The following is a 26,097-nucleotide window of genomic DNA, read 5'->3' on the forward strand; positions in this document are numbered from 1 at the left end:
CTATCACAACATTGTTAATCAGCTATACTCCAATATAAAATAAAAAGTGGAAAAAAAAAACTAGTAAACAATACTCTGTTTCTTCCAAAGCCACAGTGATTCAAGAGTTTACATGTTGCAGAGCCTAACTTATTGCCTTGTCACTTTATGTGTGTGTGTTTCATTTAGTACTCTCAGCTGTCCTGTGGAGTAGTGTTATATCTATTTGATAAATTAGGAAACTGAGAATAAAATTGGTCATCACTGACATGATGGACATCGTAAAAATATACGTGTTGAGATCAGACAGAAAAGCGTTCAAGTCCTGTCTTTGCCAACTTGCTTCTTATGTGATCTTGGCCAGGTTATATTTTAAAGCCTCAGATCCTTCACCTGAAAAATGGGAATTATTGCAGTACCTCTCTGTGAGATTATAGTGAGAATTTAGTGACGTATGTTAAGCTCTTAACATGTTGTGGAAACTCAATAATGGAGACCTATTTTTCTTATATTGTCACAAAGCCACAGGCTGTTTGACATCTTTTAATCTTTGACTTTTTTCTAACGGTTAGGATAGGACATAGGGAAAAATCAGCTTTAAGATTAAGGGCATTTTCATATTACAGAGAATCAGGTACAGTCAAGTGTGCCACCATGGCACAAAGATATATATTCCTTACATGGAAAAGATTCTTTCTTAGGTTCTTTTTTTTTTTTTTTTTAATGTGGGCAATATACTTTCCTACACTTGTCCAAAAATTAAATATTGCAGAATTATAAATTCTGGGTTCCATAGTAAATTCTTTAGAAAACGTTTGTTTTTTTAACCTTTTGTCAATTTCAGGAGAAATACATTTTGAGGTAGGAAGATGGAATTGTAAGAGGAGACCCATTGTTAAGAGTTCTCTGTTATGATTCCAGAGAATCTTTGAAGAATATTTGTACCTAAGAACACAAGGCTGATAAAGGTGATCTTTCTTAATGATTATCTAAAGCTGTCTATTGCGTGATTACATCTTTCCATTTTTTCCCCTCAAGAATAAGGTTTAAATTTTGTAGCATTTGTGTAGACTGATCTGCTTTCTGTTGATGTTTCAGACTCACCACCATCTTTTTCTTGTAAGCATTAAATCAAGCTATATTCAGTTTCTCAAGCGATCCATATTCATTTATCCCCCCAGTCATTATACATGCAAACCTATGATAACATTTCCATTGCAGACCTGGGGCTTATTGTTCTCTAGGGTGAGAATATAAACCAATTAAGAACAGAGTCATTTTTAGGGATGAGTAAAGAAGTTGTTTGGAAGATAAACCTTCCTGAAGAGACAAGCACACCTGAGAAATGGAAAAATATCAGGAGAAACAGCATTTGAGCATCTGGATCTAGCCATACACAAAGTCAAAACTATACCATCTGACTTCCCAGGTACAGATGACAAACATAATTTCTTTCATTTGCAATTATACTTATTCACAGATTTTCATTTTTATAATTTCCCCCCAAATTTCCTTAAGGGTGTGGACGCTAAATTTAGCGTGCCTAGGAATCTCTGGAGAAGCTTGTTAGTGACAGATTTATGGCTTCACTTTTAGAATTTCTGATTTAACCATTTGGAGAAAGAACCCAGGAATTTGTATTTTTTAGCCAATATCTCATGTGTTTCTTATATATCTGAGGTTTTCATACATTAAGAAAAATTGGCTTTAAGGATTAAGAAATTACATGTTTTGCCAGTACTTGAAAAACATAGCAACATACATCGGCAACTTTGCCTGGTACAAATATTGGGTGTTCTTCTTATCCCTGCAAATATGCATACAATGAATAATATTTGTTTTACTCAATCAGATAACTGAAAATATGAAATCAATGACGGTATTTTTATAGAGTCATCCCTCTGATCGATAACCATTGGCTGCCTTTACCTACCCTCAACACCAGGGCACACTAACAGATAATCACTGAATTTACTGACTTCATATTGCCCTAGGTTCAGGACAGCTCTTCCAGAAACTTCTGACGTGAACTGATACTTCTCACTGCTGATGGCGACCGTGGCCCATGCTATCGCGCCATCTGCTCAGCTGTCACTCGCAGCAGCTGCTGCTCTTGCTTTGGCAGCCTCGGCCTGGCTATCTGTGCCTCGCACCTGCACTACTCCTCTGCGCTGCTAAAATCACAATACGTTTCACCCTCCACTCCTAAACAGAGGAATTCCTTAGTCATTTCTCCTTTTAGATTCAGAGAAGCCCTTTGTGAAACATCTATAGGGCTCACTTTAAAAATCCCTTTCTTCTCAAACTTAGCAATTTCATACTATTAATGATTTCTTAAATTGGAGGCGGGGGCGGGGGGAGGGGCGGGGGGGGCGGGCTTAGTCTTGTTTGCCACAGCAGAAATACAGAGCTTCACAAATGCAATTGTAATGATACTTGTTTAGATGATGCTTGCTCTTAAAACATAATAATAATAAAATAATTTTTAAGAACTCAAAAAATTTACTAAATACAGAAGAGAATAAGCCCTTAGAGATTTTTGCAATTTATTCATATATATTTATATATATAAATATATATATAAACAAATGTGATGTCTATAAGCTTACCATATATTTGATTAACAAACAGAGAGAAAAGTAGTATGCTACTCTCAGTGAGAAATATAAAATTTTAGAAACATAAATTTATAAGCCAGTTTGGGAAATATAAATACATAGAAATGACTGAAATATAAGATATAGAATGATCGATTAAAGTGTTTCCTTAGAAGAGCTCTAAAGTTTCTTTAGAAGAGCTCATCTCCCCAACACTTCTTCAGTGCCCTCCTTTATCTCTAAAGGCAGATGACTCCTCCCCTGCAGAAAATGGAAGGTTTATAAATTAGGGAAATTAAACAAGAAGAGCTTTGGATTCAGGGATGCAAAATGAAGCACAAGGCAAGGATGCAATAGAAGGAAAAATTAAGGGAGAGGCTAGTACATGATAATCTCTATATGCTGCGTCAGAATTCTAAGTTCTAATCTTCCTCCCTGCTCCTAGAATACCAGAAGTCAATTCTATAACTATCCATACTCTTCAAATTAAGAGATTATATTTTCCCTTTGGTGTGGTGTAGTGGGGGGGGGGACCCTCCACATTTTTGTATTTGAGGTGTTTAAAGAATTTTTTTAAGAGAGAAAATCATGGTTCTTGTACAAGTATAACATAATCGTGTCAAACAAAAAACAAATCCGAATTAGTAAAGACAGACCTTGTTCAGAAGAATTATTGCGAGGGAGGGAAAGAGACTATTGCCTGGAAGAGAGACCAGAACTAAGTATGAACTTTATTATGCTGAAGCAGAGAGCAGTCGGATTTCTAAGGGCTGGGTGAGCTAGAAGAAAAGTACTGGAGAAGATTGGGAGGAGGTCAAATGCCATCTGTGCTTGTGAATTGGTTTTATCCAAAGGAAAAATAAACTTCTCCTATCTTTAGGACAGGAGGTAGTTTCATAGCTCAGAATAAGGCACCCCACTACAATCAGGGTCCCATCTCCCACAGAAACAGAGAGAGAGTAGTGCTATCTCTTTTGAAATAATTAAAAATAATTCTGATAAGACTAGGAGTCTTTGTCTAGGCACATTATGAAGGTAAATAATAATCTTTCCTACTGTAGAGGAAGACATGAATCAACAAAACAAAGAAGCAAGACCATGGGAACTCAGTAAACTTTGAAAAACATTTATATATATATATGTCATGGCTTCTTTCCAGACTCAGCTATGATAGAAAAGTTTTGCCTTTCTCTGTGTGTTAATTGCTACTTATGCTTTCATATTCTAGAATAAACTGGTACTTGAAGATAAAATTATACTATTTCTCCTTGGGAAAAAAATAATATACACACATGTATTTCTCTGTCACTGTTGCTCCTCGTATAGACTTCACTAGCAATAGCAATTGTAACTCTTAATCCAAATAACCTAATTTCCTTGTACAGAGAAAAACATGGAAGGTAGAAAAGTAAGAATTGACTGTCATACACAGACATTTTAAGAAATTAACTGAATACATGTAACTGGCAATGTTGAATTGTATCTGAGTTCTATGTTCCTGGAAAGTAGTAACAAATCCAGAAATCCCCAAGCCTTGCGTGTTCCAAGAAAAGGCTAGCCATAAAGGACCTTCCGACTCTCACGTATTTAGAAATAAGACACTTCTCCCTCCTTCCTCATGACTCTCATATACTTGTGTATGATTCTTTTGTTTAGTTGCCTCTATAAAACCCCAGACTCCTACTTTTCTTTGAGACGTTCTTCATCTCTTTTTCCCTATCACAGTAGGCTGAACACAGTTACCTCCTTAATTGTCCTGTGCATTTGTCTGTCACATAGCACAACTTTCTACAGCCATGTACACCCCTTTTATAATAATTTATTAATAATTCTGGAGGTTGGAAAACATTTCATACACAATGAAGGTCAAGGCTTTTCTTAATTACAGACACACCGACTCCCAGACATAAAACAAACACATGAGAGCTTATAGTTTCAGCTCTACAATCTCAGCCACAGGTCACAAGTAAAAATGCACAAAAACTCGCACATTCCTTCCTAGCAGGCACGAATTTATTTACTTATTTGAGGTGGCAAACAGACAAATCAATGAAAATAACAAACTGGATTCTCCACCATCTCTTACCTAGTAGAGAACAGGTTAATACCATTGATCAACCAAGAACACCAAACGGTCAGACATTAACACCAAATTATCAATTACTGCTGCCACCCACCAATGCGGAATCATTTAGTGGTTGCACAGGAACCAGAGACAAAAAGGAAAATACAGAATCAGAAGAGAGGAGGGAAAAAAGCAAGAGTAAAAGAGAGTCACAAGTTTTAAAATTTCATTATCATTTGGAATTCACTCTGGGAGCAAAGAAAAGCCATGCCTGGGGTTAAGCATCCCAGTAAGCACTCTTCTCCATCAGTACAGTTTACCAAACTCTGGCAGGTAAATCCACGAGTATCTTGGGGTTATCTCTAAAATGAAAGCCACATTGTTGTTTGATTCCTCTATGGTCAAGTGTACCAGTTGCTAATTCTGCCCTCACAGATTGAGCTTCCTTGTCAGCGTCTGTAGTGTTTCATTCTCAAATATAAGCTGACAGCCATAGATCAGCAAATATTTTGAGCATAAGAATAAAAGATATCAAAGCCAACAAACAAGGAAAGTCATTATAAAGTAAAAAGAGCCCATTCAGTTTACAGGTTTTTAAAACGGGAGAAAAAATGATTTTGCATATGACACAAATATGCTCATTGTGTTATCTTATCCACCCCTACCAGAAGCAGCTATCAAATGATTTACTCAACAAACGAAAACGCAGAGATTTGCAAATGAAGTTTAAGTGGTTAAGAAGGCAAAGGAGAACAAAGAGGTAGGCAGGATCACTTTTTGAGGGAAGTGATTTGTTCATTAATACTATGAAATATATCATAAAAGCTATAAAGAACCACTAGGGAATTCTGTGTAGGATATGATAGTGTACACAGTACTTTCACAAATATTAACATTTTTTGAAATATAGCACATTATAAATTCACTTCAGGATTTTCTAATGTCCATCCTAACAGAGAAACCAAAAGCTTAAAATAAGTCACAAACAATTTGCTTCTAGGTAACTCTCTTCTAGAAGTTAGAGCCCGTATTTTCATTCCTATTCTAGATTTAAGATATAGAAGTACTGATACTATGCTATATAGCCCATATAGGATAGTCTCTCCATTTCCCAGGGTTACTGGAAACTGTATTCAAGACTATTGCAGGGACTTCCCTGGTGGCACAGTGGTTAAGAATCCTCCTGCCAATGCAGGGGACATGGGTTTGAGCCCTGGTCCGGGAAGATCCCACATGCCATGGAGCAACTAAGCCTGTGCGCCACAACTACTGAGCCTGTGCACCACAACTACTGAAGCCCACGTCCCTAGAGCCTGTGCTCTGCAACAAGAGAAGCCATCGCAACGAGAAGCCCGTGCACCGCAACAAAGAGTAGCCCCCGCTCGCAGCAACTAGAGAAAGCACGTGCACAGCAACAAAGACCCAACGCAGCCAAAAATTAACTAATTTGAAAAAAAAGACAGAGGATTTTAAATGCTGGAGTGAGCTAATGGAAAATTACTAGAGGGCATTAAGGGGTAGTTCGGTCCATTTGATTAGGCCTCTGTGTTTACTAATTGTTGCTTATTGAAATTAGGCTCCTAGCCTCCCACAGACACTGGGAGCAGTGGCTCTGCTTTTCTTGGTTACATTTCAAAGGATGGTTGCAAGGTCCTTGAGAAAGACATTCCTGGGTTGTAGAAGTTTCACATTTCAAAGAAGAGAAAAAGATTTTACAATTGCAAGTTTTCTAAAGTAAATGCTCTAATAAAAGGGAGTTCAAGGGCCCATAGTCAGGAAGAGGCCTCACATTTTGTCCAGCTGTTAAGGCTGTCTTGGTCAGTAGCATAGAAGGTATTCTAGGCAATACATGTATTTAAATTTAATTTATCAAAAATCTGGAATATGTATGTGTAACATAATCAAATTAAATTAAAATCCTGTGCCTATTTGTCTTATAATAGTGAAAGAAGTGATATCAATTTTTCCCTTACTTTTCATTTTGTTGTTCCTTTCTTTAACAAATAATTACTGAACGAGTCTTCTTTGTTAAGTTCTTTGTTTGAGAAACACAAAGCACACACACACACATACGAGAGAGGCAAACTTTTCAACAGCAGTGGGAATTAAGTCCTTGAAATTAAGGCTTTTACTCAGAATCATCAGATTCCAGGAGAAGTTGTTACTAACAATGTTTAGTCGAAAAACTGAGCCAGGATGATGGATCCATGGGCTGGAATTCAGGTAGGATAGAAACTAGAAATGGAATGATTGCTCCTACAGCATTGTATTCCTTTCACCAAAAAATCACAGGGAAGTTAAAGAAGATGGGTCAGGTGCTAATCCTTATGCACAGGAGCTTCTTTCCAGGCTGACAGAGTCATTACCTGCCCCCCCAACCCCGCCCCCGTTAATACTCATTTCTTACACTGATTCTAGAAGCTCTACTACATTTTAACTGGGAGTCCCTACATCATGACTTTAGCACTAGAAGAACCAAAACAAAACAAAACAAAAAAAAAATCCAAGCTCTAGCAGCTATTAGTTTTGTCTTTTTAAAAATTTAGTTATTGAAAATTAACGCATCAGCCTATTGAATATTCTTAAATATCTGGTCAGGAACAGTAGAGTCTTCTCAGATGATCAATATTTTAATTAATAAAAATGTATCAAACACATATGCTTATTAGAATAACAATTTTGGGGTTGTTTTTTAATTGAAGTATAGTTGATTTACAGTATTGTGTTAGTTTTAGGTGTGCAGCAAAGTGATTCAGTTATATGTATATTTTTTTCAGATTCTTTTCCATTATAAGTTATTACAAGATATTGAATATTTGTTTGTGCAAGTTCATGTGCCCGACAAACAGTGAGGCCCAACAAACCGAAACATCTGAGTTTGGAGAAAGGTTTATTTCAGGGCCATGCAAAGAGACGGGTGGCTCATGCCCCCCAAAACCCAGAACTCCCCAAAAATTTTCAGCAAAGCATTTTTAAAAGCCCAGTGAGGGAGGGGTGTCGCAGGGTATGTGATCAGCTCATGCACAATTCTCTGACTGGCCAATGGTGAGGTAACAGGGTGGTGGCACAGGGGTTACAACTATCAGTCCTTAGGCTCCAGGAGGCCTGGAGCTATGTGCTCACGGTCATCAAGTTGTTAATGTCTTCCAGTTGGTGGGCGTGGTTCACTTTTGTAAAACAGCTCAGGAAATGTGCATCAGAAACTGTTATCTAGGTACTTCAGAGAGGAGCTAAAGCAGAGGATATCTATAGTCATATTTTAGAAAGATCCATGTGATTACGGCACTTGGCGTTGCTACGGAACTCTTTTGTGTATGGGTGCATTTTATTTATCTGTCCTTCCTTTTCTTTTTAAGTTTTAGGCATGATGTTTCAGCACTCTTATTTCTGAGAAAGGAGGAACATACTATTTTTATACTTCCTGCTTCCTACAGATGTCTTCCTGAAAATTGGAGAGAAATTACAAGCCTGTCTTTAAGTTGAAAATAGGAAAAACTGGACATAGAGTTAAAAAGGGGACGGGGCTAGGGAGTTTATGACTGTACCTGCCAAGATGACTCCAATAATTCTTGCCTCCTGTTATTTATGCCCTTGTGTGATATCCTTCTTAACGGAATTAGGGCTACTCTGTGTGACCAATGAAATACTACAGTGTGTGACTTCCCAATCTACATGGTAAAACTATCACAGCTTCTCTTTGTGCCCTTGGATCACTTACTGGGGAACAATAAACCGCCCTACTGTGAGGACATTTAAGCATCCCTGTGGAAAGGCCAATCAGGAGAGCTACGAAAGGTCCCACCAACCAACAGAACCAGTTTTCAAGAGGTATGAATGAGTGAACTTGGAAACAGTTAAGCCGTCAGGAGGGATAGATGCCTGAGCCTGCAGACGATTGCATCTGATTGCAATCAATGAGAAACTCTTAAGACAAAACTGCTCGGTCAAGTCGGTCCCAAATTCCTGATCCCCAGAAACTGAGAGGTCATATTTATTGTTTGAAGCCACTAAGCTTTGAAATGAGCTGTATTACAAGAAGTAAAGAATTAAAAAAGGAAAACTGAGTAAGAGAATGTGTACTGACTTTCATTCCAGATTATGGAAGGTGGTGAAGGGGAGCAGAATACGTCACCCCAAATGTGCCACTTTGGCACGTTGATTGTTTTGAGCTGAAGACAGATAGGACCCAGCAGACTCAGGAAGAGCTTTTTGCCTCTCCTTTAACTGTCTAAACTAATTTAGACTGGGGAAAGAGCTATTACCAGAGAGAACTTTTTATATCAAAAAGACTTATCTGTATGGCAGGGCAAACATCTGTTTACCAAACTCTTCTCATCCTCCTGGGAATTAATTGTCTCACTCCCCTTTAAAGCCTCAGACCTCTACCCACTTCTCCGTAGCTCAGGATGGTGTATAAGCCTCAATTGTCTGACTGCCTATGAGTCTATTATGTTTTATGGGGACGCCCATACGTACAAATTTTTTTTCTCCTTTTAATCTATCTTACATCAATTTAATTATTAGGCCAGCCAAAGAACCTAAAAAAGATAAAGGGAAAAGTTTTCCACCCCTACAGAAGCTATAAATCATAGGACAAGAGTGGGAAATAAGTTTAAAGGGCTGTAATATCCAGGAGGTTTCTTAGAATTTATATTCCAAAAATTCCTTTGACTTTATTCTGTGTGTGACAGATGTTTGAATTTCATAGGGTCTAGAGAATTTCAGGTGTAGGGCCCAAGTTTCTGGGCAAGTCTAGAGTTGTTGAGGCATTGCGACACAGAGGACTTTGAAGCAAACGTACAGTTTTACTGACTGATGTGAAGAAGCAATCAGGGCTTCCCTGGTGGCGCAGTGGTTGAGAGGCCGCCTGCCGATGCAGGGAACACGGGTTCGTGCCCAGGTCCGGGAAGATCCCACATGCCGCGGAGCGGCTGCGCCCGTGAGCCATGGCCGCTGAGCCTGTGCGTCCGGAGCCTATGCTCCGCAACGGGAGAGGTCACAACAGTGAGAGGCCCGTGTACCGGAAAAAAAAAAAAAAAAAAAAAAAAAAAAATATATATATATATATATATATATATATATATATATATATATATATATATGTACATCTCAGCAGGAAGTTCTTACAGGAGATGTTATTAGGTTAACTCTTACCCTAAGGATATTATAGCCATAATGTATGTAACTTTTCTTGTACAAATATCTTTTTCAAATAGCGTTTAACGCACAGACACTGGTTTCTTCTTTCTCTGTATTTATATTTGTGTTTTCTGAAATTTTTGGTAGCCAACCTTCAAGTAAATGATTGATTTTTTTAAGTTTTTTTAATTCATATATTTTAACAAACATGATGTGCTTATAAACATATTAGTCTTCCTCTATCTCCAGAAGATTTTGGGGGATAATTCCAATTCTATTCTATTCTATCATGTTATCATATCATATGTTAGACCAATGTGTCCTGATTTTCTGTTTTAGAAAAAAAAGTCATGGCAGATCATTTCTTACTATGCTAAGAAGCTTAAACAGAAAAAGAACAATGTATGAAAATAAGAGAGATGTGAGTGAAGCAGCCAACTGGCATCCATGCTTCAGACTCGTATGCAAATCAAGTTATTCTGTGCTTTCCAACACTTCCCAAATTCTTTTAAAACCATATTTGAAGCTGGAGAGCAACTCTCTATGAAGACATCAGTGATAAAAATGCAGACAGCATTGTGTTGGGTAGAGCAATGCCAGGAGTTGACAGGACCAACAGATAAAACCAAAGCAATTAAGTTTCCATAAACACTTGACTTGGTGTTGAATCAACACTCTTCTTTCTGAACAGCAGTGTAGCAAGGCATAAATGACAAATCATACATTTCCAATCTATAAACCATGCTGGTTTGATGAAGTAACAGAATTCTTTTCCAGCTTTTCTTTTTACCATGTGGAAGAAAAAAAAAGTTACTCAGTAATTCGTGAGTTTTACTTGAGACGTGAATTTCTCTGTCCACAAAATATTAAAAGATTTATAGATGAGATTTGGCATGCTTCCAGCTTACTACCATTCCTCTCCAGCAACAACGACAAATTCTTATGGCTAGAGGTAAGCAATTTTTGAATGACATTTAGTCATCCTTTCTCACAAACTGTTTTCCAGGCATTTATTACCACCTCTTTGGAAAGCTAGAAAATGCTGTCTCAAGAGCCTTCAATCTTTCTGTTATTTTTTATTTCCTATCCCCCATCTCAACACATAACACAAAATAACTCATGACTACACACTCTTTGCCTTATTTCATTCCCTTGTAGATAGGTATTCAATTGACCTTTCTCAGGAAAGATCCAAGGAACACATTTTTTTTTTTTGCGGTATGCGGGCCTCTCACTGTTGCGGCCTCTCCCGTTGCAGAGAACAGGCTCCGGACGCGCAGGCTCAGCGGCCATGGCTCACGGGCCCACCCGCTCCGCGCATGTGGGATCCTCCCGGACCGGGGCACGAACCCGTGTCCCCTGCATCGGCAGGTGGACTCTCAACCACTGCGTCACCAGGGAAGCCCAGTTCAGAAGCTTTTTTATTCTATTTTTTCTTCAATAACTCAGGTAAAAAATTATTGGCTTTATTGGATTTTTGAGGACTAAGTAAGAGAATAGGTTGCATATTTCATCATCTGTGTTACTATATTACTGTCTATCTTAGGGTTTGAGGGTTTGTAACATTTTGGAGGAAGGAAGAGAGGAAGTGAAAGAAAAAGATGAAAAAAAAGTGCAATAAGGGACAGATTGTATGTGTATGTTCTCTGAAAAAATTGATTTACAGAATTCTTTTCATACAGATATGTTTGGCAGTGTGTGGGAGGAGCTTGAGAGCAATGGCAAATTGCATTGCGTGTATTATTCTGCACAAATCACTTAACCTGCTTTTTGAAAGTCTTCTTTAAAATACGAACCAAACTGTTAGCCTCTTCTGCTTCCCACTCAGCAGGACTGATTCAGAAATAAATTTGTCAGATCGTAAAAAGAATGTACCAAACAAATTTAATAACCTATGCTTATTAATATCCTAGCATCAGCAACTTATATCACATAGAAGTAGAAGAGAGGGTATATTAGCTCTGATTTGCTCCACTCACAATGACAGTCATTTTTAGCAGAGTGATCAGACTTTACAGAATGTCTCTAAATCATGTACATACATCACTTGTACCAACGTCACACCTCCTCGCTATAGGCAATAGAGAATTCAAATCGAACCTTGTTGTTTTATGTTAGTTTCCTGTTGCTACTGTAACAAATTCCTATAAACTCAGAATCTTCAAACAACACAAATTTACTATTTTATAGTCTGGAGGTCAGAAGTCCAAATGGGGCTCACTGAGCTAAAATCAAGATTCAGCAGGAAGACCCCAGGGGACAATCCTTTTCCTTGTCTTTGCCTACTTCCAGAGGTTGCCCATATTCTCTAGCTCATGGTCCCTTCCTCTATCTCCAGAGTTAGTCGTGGCTAGTTAAGTCTTCCTCATAATCCATCACTGACACTGGCCCTCTCTTCCACATCCAAGTACCCTTGTGATGACATTGAGTTCATGTGTATAATCCAGGACAATATCCCTACTTTAAAGTCAGCTGGCTAGCACTTTGAATTTTACCTGCTACCTTAATTCTCTTTTGTCACACAATGTAACACATTCAAAGGTTACAGGGATTAAGACATTAAGTCTATTATTCTTCCAGTCACAGTTCTCTCTTCTTCTCTTGGTCCTAATGACTAACATATTCAACCTTGCTCTGATCCTGCAGGTCTCTTTTTGCAGAAGCTGCAGGTATATGTAAAAGTGTTTCCAAAAAAGGCTTTATTACAAAACATTATCCCACAAGTTTGCAATAGTCTAAATTTATGTAACTTTTCTTTCCAGGGATGACAATGAAATACTTCTTATTATTGGCTGCTGCTGCCGTCTTCCTGCACGTTTTGATTACAAGAGTATGTGAGGATTGTATGTTTTATGATTACTTTTGAGACGAGGATAAGAGCTACCCCTCTGTTAGAACTCAGTTTGTTACAGGCACTGTTGTGAGGACGCTATGCCCATTACTCATCTAGTTCTCACTATAGCCCTATTAGGCAAGTACTATTCATAATCCCAGATTACAGAGAAAGAAACCAAAACATAAGAAGGTTAAGTCACATGTCCAAGGTCAGATAACTGGGAAGTGACAGAGCCTGAAGGTAAATTCAAGCAGTTCGGCTCCATGGGCCTGTGCCTATGTCATTATAGCCTCTCTGGATAATTCAAAAAAGCTAAAAATGTAGGGCGGGAATTACTTTCTTTACAACCAATCCATGCATTTTCCAAGACAAAATGGGAAAAAGGTATTATTTTTTAGTTTTTACCCAGAAAAGGTAAGTATTTCATCAATATCCCAATTGCGCTCTCTGACTTATGACTATAACACATCCAAATCAAATATAAAATGAAAGGTGCAGCACAAGGAGAGAAGTGTGAGGAACTGTTAGCAATGGGGTTAATATATGAGGCCTGAAACTCACTGCTTATTAAAAACAAGTTTCAACATTCACACAGCAGAAACCAAACATTCAATGGTATCTAATAAGATATAAATTCCTAATATTTTATGATCATCAACTAACATGTACCTCTAAATAATCTCAATGATATAAAGAAAATATTACATTTTTTAATGTACCCAAAATATTTTTATGATGAGCTGAAGCTAATAGTTTTGGTAAAGAACATGAGTGCCTTTTTTATTTTCATATGCTAAATAGGAGAAGTCAAAAGTCGAAGGCGCTTACTTCAATCAATGAAAGAAAATGCACATATATTAGATTACTGGGGTGCTGTTTTGGATCTTTTCACTCACACTTTTTTCCCAAAGAGAAACCAGGTGGAGCTCTTGCCCAATACACAATCCTCCAGTAAGCTGGAGGTGCGGCATTTTGGAGTCATCATCAGGTATCGGCTGTGACCATCACGGTGGGGAACTAAAAAGCCTTGGAGGAGAGGTTTAAGAGAGGAAGAGTTCAAGTTCTGAGATATCAGATGGTTGAGTCATCCAGGTGGATGCTGGATGCTGAATTTGGGGTGGACAAGATGAATGGTTTTAGGAGACCCCGTTTCTATAAATGAGAGAAATTGACAGGAAAACCATTGCAGGAGAGTAAATGTTCAGGAATGATGTAGGTAGAGCTAATTGCCATGAGTTTCACTGGAGCAGGGTTGTTTTGTTTTGTTGCGGTATGCGGGCCTCTCACTGTTGTGGCCTCTCCCGTGGCGGAGCACAGGCTCCGGACGTGCAGGCTCAGCGGCCATGGCTCACGGGCCCAGCCGCTCCGCAGCATGTGGGATCCTCCCGGACCGGGACACGAACCCGCGTCCCCTGCATCGGCAGGCGGACTCTCAACCACTGCCACCAGGGAAGCCCGGAGCAGGGTTTTTTTAGAGGAGCAAGGAGAATTATAATCTGAAACTTGAAGGGGATCATGGGTTCCCAACCTTCCCTCAAATCTAGCCCAGGCTACCTGCTGTATGACAGGAAAATAACACCTCGTGAGTGTGCTTTTGAGGAAATCATGTCCACAGGGGACAGTCTCTAGAGGAGTCTACTGATTTTTTAGTTTTCTCCCGATATCCTTAAACTGTTGATATAAAATAAATGACAATAACTACTTCTATATTTGAGCAAGGTATGGTTGAATCCCATCCATTCAGAAACTGTACTGATAGTCTTGTGGTAGTTGAGGAATAGATAGATACCACTCAAATTATACTACATAAGCACTGTCACTTAAAAAAAATAGTATGAAACGCATGTGATATATCACACACACACACACACACACAGACACACAAGAGAAGATGTTCTTTATAAAAACTAATGCTAACCTAAAATATTAAGGCCATGCATTGTTCTTAGTGAGTTACAGGATAAAAGGTAAACAAATGAAAAGAATGGTCACAAATTCTCGACTGTAGTTGATTTGAATTCTATTTTGGTTTTTTTAACAAATAATAAACAAAACTTATTGTCAATTCCATAGTACAAATTTTTTTTGAACTCTATTTTGTATGTATACATACTGATACAAATACCAATGTTTTTTCATATGAATAAGACAGAGATGCAGAACCTGGGTTGAAGATATTAGAGGTTTTGTACTCAATAATGAATCTTTTAGATTCTCCTAGACACATACCTTTAAATAATATTCAAGTGCAAGTGTTTATCTGGGAAGCAGAGAGAAGGCTTCTAGGTGGGGTGAAGAATGTGCCAAGGAAGGGAAGTCGGTCAGTAAAAGGTGTAATATTATCAAAACATCTTCCACTGTGGTGCACATTGCCCAATAAAATGCTTCAACATGGTCCAAAATACCAATCCTAAATCTGAAGAAAACCAGTCACAACCAGAACAGTCACTGTTCTCTAGACTTGTATAATGTCAGGCTGACGTTTAGAAGTCCTCAAAACCAGCACTGGAGAAATGGAGACTAATATACTGAGATGTTGTAGATTACAAAATGCTGTAGATCACTATTCATTCAACATCAATTATAAATTCATGTCACAAAGTCTACAAGTAATATACTATGCATTGCAAATTCCACTTAAAAGAAGTAAGACTAATTAATAATTTTCTGGTAACAGGCAAAACCACCTAAAGTTCCATATGATACACTCCTCATGGAACCGGCAACTGTCCAAGAAGAAATAGTGACTGTACATAACACCCTCAGGAGAGGAGTATTTCCACCAGCCAGCAACATGCTAAACATGGTAAGATTAATTAAACAGCAACCACAGCAATGCCAATAATAGTAACGGTGTTTACTGAGATTTTATTAAGTTCTATTTGCTTTCCATATACTAAAAGTTTGGTCTTCACAAACAAACCGATCATGCAGCAGCAGAAGAAACAGAGGCACAGAGAAGGTAAGTAGTTTTCCCAAACTCATAGAGTTAGTAAATGACAGAGCCACAATTCCAACGCAGAAAGTCTAATTTCACTCTTAATGGACCCTAAGACAGTGCTTGTCAAACTTAAGCATGCTTAAGAATCAGCTGAAGAACTTGGTAAGGCACAGGTCCCTGGGACCCACTCTCTGAGGTCCGATTAAGGAGGTCTGGGGTGGGGACCACTCCAAGCTCCTGGATGATGCTGACGCTGCCGATCAGTATCGTCCGTGTAGCAGACTTTGTTTAATAAATTGCAGAGGCATTTCACAGCTGTCTTCATTGAGCAGCAGCCCAGAGGCTAAGACACTCTCTGAGAATCAAGATGTCCAGGTTCTAAGCCAGGTGGTGCTGCCAGATGAACAAATATTAGCAAATCTATTTCCCAGTTTCCTGGCATCCCATAAGAGAAAAGAGAAACGGTTTTTGCACTATAAACCTGCTGCATGAGCAGACTAGGTGCTGTCAGACAAACAGATTTAGGGACTACTCAGGTGTATTAGGTGATTAGCTTCACCTATGTTATATCCCGGAAGTATCACTCAGGTTTTTGGTATCGTAAACCTGGCTCTTTAGTCCTGGACTGGCTTAGAGTAACAAGGGTCAGAAATAATGCAGGCTATGGGAAGTGATTCTAAGAGACAGCTTCCTCATGCAAATGACAAAGAGGAAGGAAGCTAGTGATGAGAAAAAATGATTTTGAAATTTATCTCTTGGTCATCTTAGAATCCAGAACAATAAAAGCCAGTAGTAGCACAGGCACTCTTGCGTTGTGAGTACTGTAGCTAACATGCATATTGTGCTTACTACTGATTGGCAGGCAGTCTTCTAGAAGCGTATTGCATTATTTCATTTAATCCTCTCAGTCACCTTGTGATGTAGATGATACTATCATCTCTATTTCACAGATAGTGAATCTGAACCTCAGAGAAATTCGGTAGCGCATCCAAAGTCCTAAGTACTGGATCAGTACAGATTCAAATACAAATGGCCACAGCTCCAGGCACCTGCTCTTAACTCTTTACCTTCCTTAGGACAAAAAGGATTCAAAATCCTTGGTTTCCAGATGAGCAAATAAGTGTAGCTGGGATGTAGTAAAGAAGTTACGGAGTGAACAGAAAATAAAGTCTCTGATTTCAGAGACTTCATTATTGTGGATTCAAGGTGAATACAGAGGAAACATTAGAACATATTGTTTGAATATATAGAATGAATATATTCAAGTGCTGAGGTGCAAAGGTATGAGAGATCAACAAGATGATAACCAGTAAAACTGAGTAACATTTTAAATGGAATATGGGAGTTGAGTTTTTCCATAAATAATGCATAGGGCACAGATAGAAAGGAACTGATAGAATTACAGTAGAGCTGAAGAGCCAATCACAACTGCCAGGCAGAGATTTTCCAAAAATGAAACAAGTTTCTGCACATGGGATTAGAACTTTATGTGAATAGAACCATTGATTAAAGCCAGAATTCATAACTTTGCTGCAATAACCATGAATACTTACTTTTGATTTTAATCACGGATGTATCACAAAAAAAATTAGTATCTTAGCAACACTTATCAGAGGAAATATCCTAAAGAGCTTCCTCAAAGAGGTCTGAACTACAGACTGTTTGCAATTAATGGTGCAGGTAGTTTACACAATAAGATAACAGACTCTGAGATGGAGACTAGCATGCATGATGCTTACTGGGGAATATCTCCAGATTTACACCGACCATGGATATAGACAGAGAAGCAACATAGGGCATACAAAGAAGTTTGGTTGTGATGTAGGCATAACAGGGGCCTCAGCTAATCCTACGGGAAGCTGTACAACTAGGACAACTCAGTACAACCTTGTCCTGAGTTGGAGGGAGGTTACATGGCACATAGTTACTACAGCTACTTGCTGTTAGATGTGGGCTGCCACAGGGAAGTGAGTATTCTCGCCAATGAGGATAATTTTTAGAGAAGACAGTAGGGCAGGACTCTCAGCTTAAGAGGAAATAAGTGCTTCAGTTCAGAAAGTGATCTGGGTATGGGTAGTGCATCACGCATGCACACCTAGCAATCAGCAGTAAATTAACCAGATAAGTTCCAGACCTACTTATTTGGTAACCTGGTCATAATAGGCAAGATTTTATGCTCGTGAGTCCAATGATGGTATCCCCGCTGCCAGGAGATGCTACGCCCTAATGGGATGTGTTATGTCATCTCTACTTTTTCAATTAGATGTATGCATCACTGAAATACATCCTTTCTTGCATGAAACAGTCAAACCCTAAAAAACCACATTTTTACTTTGACCCAAGGCTAATGAGTTACTTAATTAACCTCACAGTTTAACCAATTCATCAACCTGAGGGGTAATTCTGTAAAACTCACACAGATGGCAGCCTATGCATATAAGAGAGAAACTTCTTCGATGTCAGAAAAAATATTGAAAACCTAAGTTAGGGCATCATCCAAAAATTATTCTCAAGCGTAGCTGAATGATTTATGTGAAAGCCTGTAGTAAATAAGAAAGGCCACAACTTTTGTTGGTAATAATGTGTTGCATGCAGGCATCGGGACAGTCTTTTAAGGGGATGTGCATAATCTGAGAATGAAAGAATGCCTGGGAGAACATCCGTCACATAGTCCCATAACTGGTGTGGACATAGTCCCGTGTCCTTTGATTTGTGACTCATTCAAATCACAAAAATATGTTATCCTTTTCTACACAAAAGACCTCATATTTGTAGATATAAACTTTGTCTCTTTTTAGTAGATTTTCTGCCTTTCATCAACTTTGGAGAAAAACCCAACAAAATGCTTCAGCTTAGCACAATTGACACACATCACAAGTTAGGAGCACACAGGCCAGAGCCAGAAGAACCTGGATTCCAATTCTCTTTTTGCCATTATTGGTTGTATTATCCTGAAAAATTATGCAACATCTCCGCACCTCAGTTTCCTGATTTGCAGATGGGATAACAACAGTGCATCCCTTGTAGAATTGCTATGAGTAAAGATGAGAGAATATACATATAGAATTGGTAAGAGGTCCTGGCATGAAGTATTAGCTATGATTCGCTATTATTATTATTCATAATTTAGATGAAGATGTGTAATACTATACATGTTTCTAATCACAGAAATATTTATTGAGCATGTAGCATAACATTTATCATGTCACAGTTGTATTGCATAGATTATCACATTAAAACTTTTGAACAAGCTATTGGGTATGAATTGTGGGGCATATTTTACAGATGAAAAAAAAACTGAGATTCAAAGAGATTAAATAATGTGTCAGAGGTAAAACTACTAATAAATGATGGGATGGATTTCTAACCCTGGTCTGTTTTACTGGAAGCATTTACTTAAATTCTTTAATATTTCTGAAAGAGAAGCTACAACTGAATGTTACTGCCAAATTTTGATTTTGTAAATTCAAGGGCTAAAACAATGGATTGAAAGATTTGTCTTCCTCTTCCAACCAAAATATTTAAGAGAGGTGCTGTGATTTAAGTTGTTAGCTAATACAATTGAGGATATTGCTAGCCTTGGATTTTTAGAAACAATAAACTAGAATCTTATCAAGGAAATGGTAATTAGGCCATGTGCTTGTATTTCACCTGTAGAATTGAGTGAAGAAGCTGCAAGAAATGCCAGAATGTTGTCAAAGGACTGTGAATTGGTAGAGAGCAATGCAGTTAAGAGGCGAATTACAAGCAGGTATATGACACACCTTTCTGCTCAAAAGTTCTCAGGAATTGTTAAGTAACCTGGTATGGGTAAGTTAAGTCATCTAGTCTGTATTTACATTTGCCCCATAAATGGTAGGAATTGTGGCCCACTGCACTGTTTCATTATTATTAATTTTTGAATTTGGAAATTCAAATTTTCAAATTCCTGATTCACCAAAAGAAAAGAATCAAAGCTCTCACTATCACAGAAGAATTCAGTAATATGATGATGACTAGCTGGAAAGCTGTATAGCTAGAAGGTTTCCACTCTATTTATTTCAGCTTCTCACAATATTACCATGGGGCTATCCTTAGCTTTGGAACACTAATACAGTTGAGAAGTGAGTTATATCCAACTCTACTAAGCTGCCCATGAGAACAATTTTAGGTGCTCAAAAATGAGTCCATCTCATGCCATGTATATTAGGTGGATCCCTGCTGGTTTCCAGAAAAGCCATCAGTACCTCCTATACAAGTAGACATTAATAACATTTATAGGATACTTGTTTATTATAAATATTCTTAAATATTAATGAAACTTCCATATTTACAGATCACTGGGCATCTTTGCCCAATGCTGTTAAGCAGTGAATTAGCAATGTGAGTCCCCCTGCTATACTTACAGATTATTGGGCATCTTTACCCAATGTTGTTGAGCTGTGAATTAGCAATGTGAGTCTTCCCTGCTCCAGACAAGGGCAGTTTACTCCCAAATATCATATTTGATCAAGGTCCACGTCACAAGAGGATGGATGGTTAAATGAGCACATATTTATTTCAAGGTCTATGCGTGATGAATACCTCTGTGTGGCTGCTTTCAAGCCATGGGCCAGGTTACAATGCATAGGTTATTCTGATTGGTTGCACCCTTCTCCATCAGCTTGGACATGGCAGAGACTGAAATGTTGGTTGATCTGATTCCCAAGCTTGCAGATCATCTCCTACTGTCAAATTCTCAGCAAACTTGAGCACCACAAGTTTATTCATCAGTGAGAAAGAAAACTGTTAGCAGAGATAGAGCTGAATTTGCTTCCTCTTATCAAACATTGCTTGGATGCCCAGTGAAACATTTGTAGAATAAAAGTACAAAAAGTATCCTTATAAAGTATTTCCAAATTTTGTAGAGTATGACCTAGCCTTTTTCCTCCTTTCAGATACTCTTTGTGGAGAAAATATGCATCTGACATCTTATCCTATCTCATGGTCAAACGTAATCAGAATCTGGTACAGTGAGTCTAAATATTTCAAGTATGGGGAATGGACCTCGACAGATGATGACATGATGATTGAGCATTACACTCAGGTAAACTGTGTGCTGGCAAATATACCCACTGGTTAAGTGACTATAAGCATGCGTGGAAAATAGGCGAATGAGAACCACGGAAAATCATTCTATCCATTTTTTGCAAACTTACACCCTTTAAAGATTTTTGTTTACTTTTAGTGGGAAATAATATTTGGAAACCAGTATCTGGGATCTGGGTGTGTGCAAGGACAGAGAAAAAACTAGGGAAGGGGTTGGAAAAGGAGGCTGAAACTTGATAAATGCAAGAGTGGAAGGAGATGAACACAGAAGGGAAGTGGGACTCTGTCACTGGAGCCTTATTAGCTATCATCAATTTTACATTGTATTTTCAATGCAGTAGAAGTCATTAAACAGGTGAATGATAGTACATTTAAAACTCATAGACTTAAATCACTCATGTATAGCAATGCAGACATTTCTAGGTAAAAGATTAGCAAATAGCATTCTTCTTTTAAGACTGATATCCTTGGACAAAAGAAGTATGTGCCAGGAACCCAAGAATATTATAGCATTAGACGATTTATTTATATAATTTACGTTATCAGACAGAGGATAAAAACCAAAATAATTACCCAGAGAGCTAAAAATATGACAAATGTGTGACGTCAATTCCTACTTTCCATTTCTTTTAGATAAAAGTAGACTAGCCCCACTATTTCCATCAAAAGAGCATGAGCTCTATTACTTTGGAATAGTAATTTAATATTTCCTCTTCCAAACACTTAAAAGGTTTATTATTTAATCCCCACCAAATACCTATGATGTAAAAGATAATATTATTATATTCCATTTTAGGAATAGGAAAATGAAATTTCAAGACATAAAGCAAACTGGTAAATACCATCCCACCAGGAAGTGGTAGAGACAGACTTTGAACCTGACTCAATTTTTTCTCGAAGGTCAACTCGTTACTCTCCACCATGCCAGTTTTTTGATGATTAAGTAAAGTCCCTTCCATGCTTTGATTTTTATATGATCACCAAGCAGCCTTCATCAGGTTATTCCATATAGATTTGATAAGAAGAGAATGAGTCAGGGTCAGCGATGGCAACTGGGTGTGCATATGTATGTGTGTTATCTAGACACGTGGGAATCCTCTTGTTTCTAGGACTTCCTAATAAGCCATGCTCAAAGCATCCTAAAAACATGTGTTTATTTTCAATCAAGGATAACAATATTCGGAGAGTAATCATTTAGCAAACTACCGAATTGTTAATAAAATAACCTTATCTTTACAGGTTGTTTGGGCCACTTCTTACCTTATTGGCTGCGGCATATCATCATGTCGTAAAGGAATTCAGTACCTCTACATTTGTCACTATTGTCACGAGCATGTATTTTACAGCTTAGCTTCACATAGCTTTTAGAAACATATTTCCCTTACTAGTTTCCCTAATTTAGTTTCTCAACCATTCTAAAATAAAACTCAAATAAATATTTCTTATCAGTTAAGAACTTTAGGGATACAATGTCTTTTAGCCAACACATAAAACACTACACCCACACACACATATTTTTATTTATATTTTTCTAAATAAATCCTTATCTCAATATAATGTTCAAATTAGGCACTATGACCAGTCATCTGGCTATGTGTTATTCCTTCTTCAAGCACTATTAGTTAAGAGAAACAAATTTCATCTAGCTTAAGCAAAAAAAAAAAAGGATATTTATTTTAACAATGCAAGAGTATTTTTAGAATGCAAGGGCAAAAATGCAATGGAGTATCAAGAATGAACAAATGAAAAAGCCAAGTGTTTTTGTATTTAGCATTTTAGTATTGACATATGTATTTCCTTTAGAAATTAAATTTACATGTTACCAAAGGTGTGAGCAACAATTCCAAGAAGAGATCCTCTGATTGCTCTGGTTAGGGACAGCTGTACTCCTTTGTCTTGTCACCTCTGGTTATGAAGCAAGGTCAACTTCAGAAAAGGTAACTGCAAGAACCCACAGGGACCCACTTGTGTGGCTTGAGTGGTGATTATCAGAAAGCAGGGATTGTTCTGAGCTGGATATAAACCTCCATTAGTTTACTACAAATGCCAGTTTAAATGTTCTTCTGCTAAGGAAAGTTGTTGGTCTGCATATGTCTCCTTCACCTACCTGTGCTTACTTGTTCAATACACAAGTCTTTCCTCCATAAGATGAGCTCCAAGTATGGTAGTTATTGAACTCTCAGTTCCCATGTGTGTAGCACAATAAAAGATATGCAACATGAATCAATGAAATTGATTTCTCTCACAGTAAGTTACCATATTTACACTTTAAATGAGGTCTCCACTGTCCCTGTAGATTCAATAGATGTAACATATTCATACAATAGCTCTATGTGGGCTCTCTTCTGGTTTTATCATGTCTTGATTTCAGTACTTAATATTTGTTGTGATTTTATCTGTGTGATTAGTACTAAAGACAGTAAGGTCTCCTTGCATATACAATGCATCAATTGTACTAAATCCTTATGGGAGCTCATGGTCTGCAGTAAACTTCTGACAACACAGAAAAGTAGAATACATGGGGCTGAAATAACGAGAATTTTCTCAGCCAAAGATGAGGCCAAGAGCCTGACAAAACCCCTTGCTGAATTAAGTAATGTTTCTTTTATAAATTCAAATTTTAACAATTCATTCAAGGAGAAATATATCAGATAGAATGTTGTTTCAGCTAGAATATTTACTTTATTTTTTATGCAATATTAAGTGCAAATCAGGAGCTTGGGGTTTTTTGAGCACACACAAGCCACTCGTTCTCCTTGCTTGGCCCTGCAATAAACCTTCCTCTACTCCAAAAGAAAAAAAGATTTAAGTGAAAATCAGCCATAATCCCCATTGTTTTCTAGATATCTAAGGGAAGACCGTCTTCTCTGAAATTTTAAATTGGCTCAAAACAGGAAATTCTCATTTATTCTCTCTCCCCAAACTCCAACACTTTGGCTTTATCCATGTTGTTGTACTTTCATCTTTTATAATAGTGCACGTGTTTCTACAAATGACACTGACATGTATCAAAATTCTCATGATATAGGGCAAGATGAAGTTAGAACATCTCCAATTTGACTCACTTAAAAATTTTCTTACATTATTAAGAACCATGCCCTTTTACATAAATGTTTATCAAGTCCTTATGGGTATAAATAAGGATAAGAGTCCTATCATAAATGTTTCTAAAGCCCCCTGCTTGTTAGAACTTGACTGTCCAAAGAGATGCAAATTGTCTCAAAATATTCTTAGCACCTCAGAGTTGCCTGCGGTATATTCAAAAAGATAAATTATTCTCATTCTAAGGCTAGAAATCTTACATGTCATAGAGATTACATACAAGTGGTTACAAGTGGTTTTCAAAAATTGTTTCATTATTTTAAATTATTTTAATTGATTTTCAATAGTGAGTAAAATTTTATATGCATTTTTCAAACATCAATTTTATTAGGCCCTTTTTTCTTTATTCTTTTTTAAGGGGCAATGATCCTGACAAAAAGAATGTACCTCATAATGAGGGAACTCCATGCGGAGACTGTCCAAATAACTGTGAAGATAAACTTTGTAGTAAGTTTTACATCTCAGTGTGCTTACTCTTGACTGTTGATCCGGGAGCGATGTGTCCTTAAAATCAAGCATGTAACAATATTGTACTTTTCTATTACTTTTTCTTCAATCATCCCAAAGGAAAAATCAACGTTCTCTGATTTCCCTTCCTCCACCCCCAGAGTGACCCAGAAGACCACTGGTTAAATCTTTCGGATTGGAAATTAGAATGTCCAAGTCTAAACTCAAGGTTCCACCCTAAAGCTTAAAGTTCCCACCCTAATATGGGCACCTCGGATAACATGTTAATATAAGTATAAATTTTTCTCTGCTCTATAAAAAGTTTCTTGGCTCTCTTATTGCAGCCCTGAAGTTAGACATCTTGCTTTCAGGTTACTGGCGTTCTCAGATTACTTGCTGGTCATAACCTCCCTAACCTGCCTGACCACTTATCATGGCCGGCAGTTTCTTACTGAGTGATCCTTATTCTTTGAAGTTTCCACTGACAGACACACTGGAAGATATTAGCTGATGATCACACTGTCCGTTTACCGCACTTCCTTTTATTTCCTAAGTAAATCTTACCTAAAATGTAATATTAACCAAATGAGTTCCAATTACATGTTCATTTCCTTAGATAGCAAAAGTTTCTTTTTATAGAGCTTCCTGCAGGCATAATTCCTTACTCCACAGGGATATGTTTATATCATAATTTTCAATAAGTTTGTGGAGAAATAACAAACCCCCCCCCCAAAGAAAATATCCTTTACCTTCAGATTTGTAAGACCAAAAAACTTATTTTCCTTCACCTGACCAGGTCATTCTGTTTGCTTTTAAATCCTATCACTTTCAGTAATTCATTTCTGAAAATAAAAGTACTTGGAGAAAGATCATATATCTACTAATTAGCTTTGCTACAGGGAATGGGGTAGGTTTTTTTTATCCAAGAGACAAAAGCAATGTCTACAATGGAATTGAAAAATGCAATAGAAGTGAAATGAGAGTAGAAAAGAAAAAAAGTATTACTTAAGAATATTGACTATATAACACAGAATATACATCTCTTAAGCCCTCTACTCACATATAAATGCATGAGAAAATGATAGATGAGCTTTTGAGTCAATATTGGGTAACCCTGCTTCTTCCTTTCAGCAAACCCTTGCATCTACTACGATGAATACAGTAATTGTAAGACACAGACACGAGGTCCTGCCTGCAGCCACCTGTCAGTTCAACGACTCTGCAAAGCTAGTTGCCTGTATCCCACTGAGATAAAATAGCCTTTGTTATTTGCAGCTGTAATGTGCTGTTGACTCATACCTTTGACCTTACTTTGCTTCAGCAGTTTCCCCTGCATTTCATGTGGTTTTAATTACACCCGAGATCTTAATTTTCACTAATCAAATATGGGCATCAGTATGTTTACGACAGTGCCCCTCACTCCTGTTCTGATACATCGTGAAGTAACACTGTTTTAAACTTTCTTAAACCTGGGGTGAATATGATTGATGAAATATGACTGAACTATGAAATATGATTTAAATATGCGGCAGTTCAACACGTGCCTCATATTTAAATCATGTGATGTCTCGTTCTCAGGTTGACATGATTCAGTGGACTGGATAACTGATTCAGCAAGCTGTGCTAAAGGAGGGTCTTTCCCTGTTTGTCTCCTTCCCCTGCTTTCCCAGGTCTCCACCCGCCCTGATGTTTGTCTTTCCTGTACAATTTACATGCACGAATAATTCTTCACTTCTTAACTTTACTTCTACCTTAAATCAACCATTAAAACAATCCACGAAGCAAACAAAGAGTCCAGTCTCATTACTTGAAAGGTAAACATTGGTTAATTGGAAATGATTTAAACGTCTCATTGTTTCATTGCCATGTCTATACACATCTGTAAAGCAGGGCAAGAAAACCGCGTGAGTGCTTAATTGAACAA

At 37.7% G+C, this 26,097-nt stretch overlaps 2 protein-coding genes across 5 annotated transcripts in view; one reads left to right on the forward strand and one right to left on the reverse strand.

Moving 5' to 3' along the window:
- Nucleotides 1-26,097, reverse strand: part of CENPQ (centromere protein Q) — a 184,494-nt gene that overhangs the window by 32,719 nt on the left and 125,678 nt on the right. The window lies entirely within an intron of this gene.
- CRISP1 (cysteine rich secretory protein 1) lies at nucleotides 4,884-26,074 on the forward strand. The gene is given in 10 exon segments (XM_079934029.1): nucleotides 4,884-4,965; nucleotides 4,968-4,974; nucleotides 12,543-12,610; nucleotides 15,294-15,422; nucleotide 19,215; nucleotides 19,218-19,308; nucleotides 20,478-20,622; nucleotides 21,864-21,959; nucleotides 24,089-24,173; nucleotides 25,305-26,074. Coding segments are annotated over 10 exon segments (807 nt in total). The 5' UTR covers nucleotides 4,884-4,908; the 3' UTR covers nucleotides 25,433-26,074.

Source organism: Stenella coeruleoalba (genome assembly GCF_951394435.1).
Source record: "Stenella coeruleoalba genome assembly, chromosome: 10".
Classification (NCBI taxonomy): Eukaryota; Metazoa; Chordata; class Mammalia; order Artiodactyla; family Delphinidae; genus Stenella; species Stenella coeruleoalba.